The 3700-nt window shown below is 37.0% G+C and overlaps 1 protein-coding gene across 1 annotated transcript in view; it reads right to left on the reverse strand.

Annotated features, from left to right (window-relative positions):
• Nucleotides 1–941: 941 nt before the first annotated feature.
• The window catches only part of kynu (kynureninase), a 5581-nt gene continuing 2822 nt past the window's right edge, over nt 942–3700 (reverse strand). Inside the window, exons 5-10 of the mRNA XM_016477715.1 lie at nt 2988–3062; nt 2765–2911; nt 1698–1796; nt 1504–1577; nt 1335–1387; nt 942–1117 (exon numbers count right to left, since the gene is read on the reverse strand). Of these exons, the coding sequence (XP_016333201.1) occupies nt 1005–1117; nt 1335–1387; nt 1504–1577; nt 1698–1796; nt 2765–2911; nt 2988–3062 (561 nt within the window). The 3' untranslated portion in view covers nt 942–1004. The remainder of the gene's footprint in view (nt 1118–1334; nt 1388–1503; nt 1578–1697; nt 1797–2764; nt 2912–2987; nt 3063–3700) is intronic.

A 3700-nucleotide genomic window follows, 5' to 3' on the forward strand; every position in this document is an offset into this window, starting at 1 on the left:
GTTGTATAATGGTTGTTGTATGTTGTATGACAGTTGTCGGTATGTTGCATAATGGTTGTCAGTATGTTATACGATGGTTGTTGTATGTTGAATAATGGTTGTCATATGTTGTACGATGGTTGTTGGTATGTTGTATAATGGTTGTCATGTTATACGATGGTTGTTGTATGTTGAATAATGGTTGTCGTATGTTGTATGACGGTTGTTGGTATGTTGTATGACAGTTGTCGGTATGTTGTATAATGGTTGTCAGTATGTTATACGATGGTTGTTGTATGTTGTACGATGGTTGTCGGTATGTTGAATAATGATTGTCGTATGTTGTACGATGGTTGTTGGTATGTTATATAATGGTTGTCGTATGTTGTATGACAGTTGTCGGTATGTTGTATAATGGTTGTCAGTATGTTATACGATGGTTGTTGTATGTTGTATGATGGTTGTCGGTATGTTGAATAATGGTTGTCGTATGTTGTACGATGGTTGTTGGTATGTTGTATAATGGTTGTCGTATGTTGTATGACGGTTGTTGGTATGTTGTATTGGTATGTTGTATAATGGTTGTCGTATGTTGTATGACGGTTGTTGGTATGTTGTACAATGGTTGACGGTATGTTGTACGATGGTTTTTGGTATGCTGTACGACTATTGTCGGTATGTTGTACGATGGTTGTCATATGTTGTATGATGGTTGTAAATAAATTGTCAGTATGTTGTACAATGTTGTATGATGGCTGCATGTTGTATAATGGTTGTCATGTTGTACGATGGTTGTTGGTATGTTGTACGATGGTTGACGGTATGTTGTACGATGGTTGATGGTATGTTGTATAATGGTTGTCATGTTGTATGACGGTTGTTGGTATGTTGTACAATGGTTGACGGTATGTTGACAGATGGTTTTCGGTATGTTGTACGATGATTGTCGCTATGTTGTATGATGGTTGTAAATAAACTGTTGTCAGTATGTTGTACAATGTTGTATGATGGTTGTCAGTATGTTTTTATGAGTGTGCTGTGTGATGTCTGACCTCTAGACTGGCTTGTAGTGGACACACCAGTAAAACAGGCTGATTGGACAGACGGAATCCATTAACACCAGGCTGAAGCTCCATTTCTGCATGAATATTCATCCATCAACATTCATCTGAATTTTGACAAAAATCTATATCTAAAAGCATCTACAACATCTAAAGCTGCTTTGCAGAGTGTAATACAACTACATGGGTGTCCACAGGATGTCAGCAGAGAGCAGGCCGTGAGTTCCCTCAAAACTTACAGTGATCATCATAATGTTTGTGTCAGTGACTGATATTCCAGCAGGATTCTCATACCGTTGTTCATGAGGAATCTGGTCTTCAGGTTGTGTCCCCACCAGCCCATCAGACTGACACACACACACACAGATACACACACACACACAAACACTGCATGAGCATCTCATGTGCTTTATTTAATCTGTAAGCGTGTGTTATAGAGCATGTGTGTGTGTGTGATACTCACGTGGGTTTGACGCTGTGAGCGTGTTTCTCATGTATATAAGCTCCAGCCAGACCACCGGCCCCTGAGTTCACATACTGAATAAAACACACACTAAACACCACTAAAACTGATGCACCATATATTCAACACTAAATTTACAACAGGAATAAATAAAATTGAATTAATGAACAAACACAACACAGACATTGTTATACCTTATAAGAGCACCAGCACGCAAAATCCACATTCCAGTCGTGAAGTTGCAGTTCTGCGTTTCCTACGGCGTGTGCGCAATCAAATCCTACCAAACACCCCTGAACACACACACACACAGTGTAAAATATTTGAAGATCATTGATTGTTGTTTTCCTGTTTATTACTGTGAAGCTGCTTTGAAACAATCTGTTCTTTGTAGAAATAAATCCGTTCACTACAAAAATAAAGGTGACTTGCCTTGACATTCTGAAACTGGGATTAAAGCATGTGTGTGTATGTGAGCCAAATTTTTATTTCTAAGCAAAACATGAGATTTATAGTAGAAGTATTTTTCCATTTAGTTTCCCTATATGCATGTATAAAATATATTTTAAAAATTCAGTTTGAATATTTTAAGCCATGAACAAAAGCAACTAACATTGCAAACTTTGCATAAAAATGTTTGAAAGATTGTGTAGTTTAGTAATAATTTCATTGATTAAATTAACTACTCATCCCTTGAAGCACAGGTAAGGAAGCTGTCAATTCACAAATGTGATTTACAATATCTGACTCTCTTTAAAATGTTTTTTTTTTTTTTTTCAAAATATTCAGACAAACAGATCAGAGGTCAAACTTCTTATGCATCTATAAATCAATTACACCAACCCCAATTTGGGTTGCAAAGAGGCAAAGCATTTCCGTTAAATTTCCTGAAACTTTCCAAAAATGTCCCAAAAATTTCCGAAAGTTTCCAAAAAATCCTGGAATCTTTCCACAAATTTACCAGAAATCATCCACCTCTATGCAACCCTAACCCCAGTATGAGTGAACGGTCCCTACTGAGCCTGTTGCACTTCCCGTTTCCATGGTAACAGGAACTTTACTGATTGGTGGATCTCTTTTCTGGATTATGGGTAGTTAAGTTTGGTTGTTTTTTTTAATTGAAGTTGAAATCATACTCATATGTGTCTCGACAGAAGCAAATATAATCACTTAATCTCTGATGTCATGTTAGTATAAAAGTGACATTCTGAATTTTGTTAGTGTTCTAATGACATTTCACTGCGGTCCATGACAGATTCACCTTGGTGTGTCCTGCTCTGGTAATGGCCTCCATGTTGAACAGCTGACCGGTGTAATACTGAACGCCGCTGAGCATGACCAGAGCGATGGCGTCGCCCTCCCGCTCGATGACCGACACGATGTCTTCCGTCCTTATGGTGTCGTCACCCTGAAACAGCCAATCCACATGCTCACAGAGCACTTCCTGTCACACTGCCCACACTGAGAGGAAGTGATGTCATTACCTGTCTGGGTGTAATGATCAGCATGCTGTCGGTCACGTCCTGTCCTCTCAGCCGGATCTGAGATTCAATGGCGTACTGCACATTCACACACAAACACGGTGATATTTTAATGGCTAACCTACAGCCATGACTTATCCAGTAGAGTACAACGGGGCTAAAGGTGCGTTTGATATTATTTTAATCTAAACCACTAGATGGCACAAAAACATGGTGTAGCACTTTCCAAAACATCCGCTTTTCAAGATGCACGTGTATATTTGTCTGATCCTTGATGCGATCGCGCGCTGCAGCGAAAAGTTGATTCTGTGCTTACTTGATCTAATATTTTATGTTTTTAAAAATGTTGTAGATTTAAGTAGCAAATGAGAATCGCTAAAATTAATCCATATATTTTGAGACAAAGGTCTTTTTTCATGATTTTAAGTTTTGTTTAAGATAATTAAAGCAATAGTTTTTAAATAACGAAAGAATATGTAAAAGTATGGTATTTGGGGTAAAAAGCGTTCAATTATTATTGGATCTCATTCAATACTTTCAGAATCTTTACTTATTAAAATGATTGTGTTTCTGTGTTTTAAAATATATTTTTTATATTAACATATTTTAATGACAGTATATTTATTGAACAAAAATGTATTCTTTTATTTTTCAAAATAAGCAGAAAATAGTACAAACTTTGCTAAAGTGATTGTTTTGAACAAGTATTAACTTAG

Source organism: Sinocyclocheilus anshuiensis, unplaced genomic scaffold (genome assembly GCF_001515605.1).
Source record: "Sinocyclocheilus anshuiensis isolate Anshui unplaced genomic scaffold, SAMN03320099.WGS_v1.1 scaffold1394, whole genome shotgun sequence".
Classification (NCBI taxonomy): Eukaryota; Metazoa; Chordata; class Actinopteri; order Cypriniformes; family Cyprinidae; genus Sinocyclocheilus; species Sinocyclocheilus anshuiensis.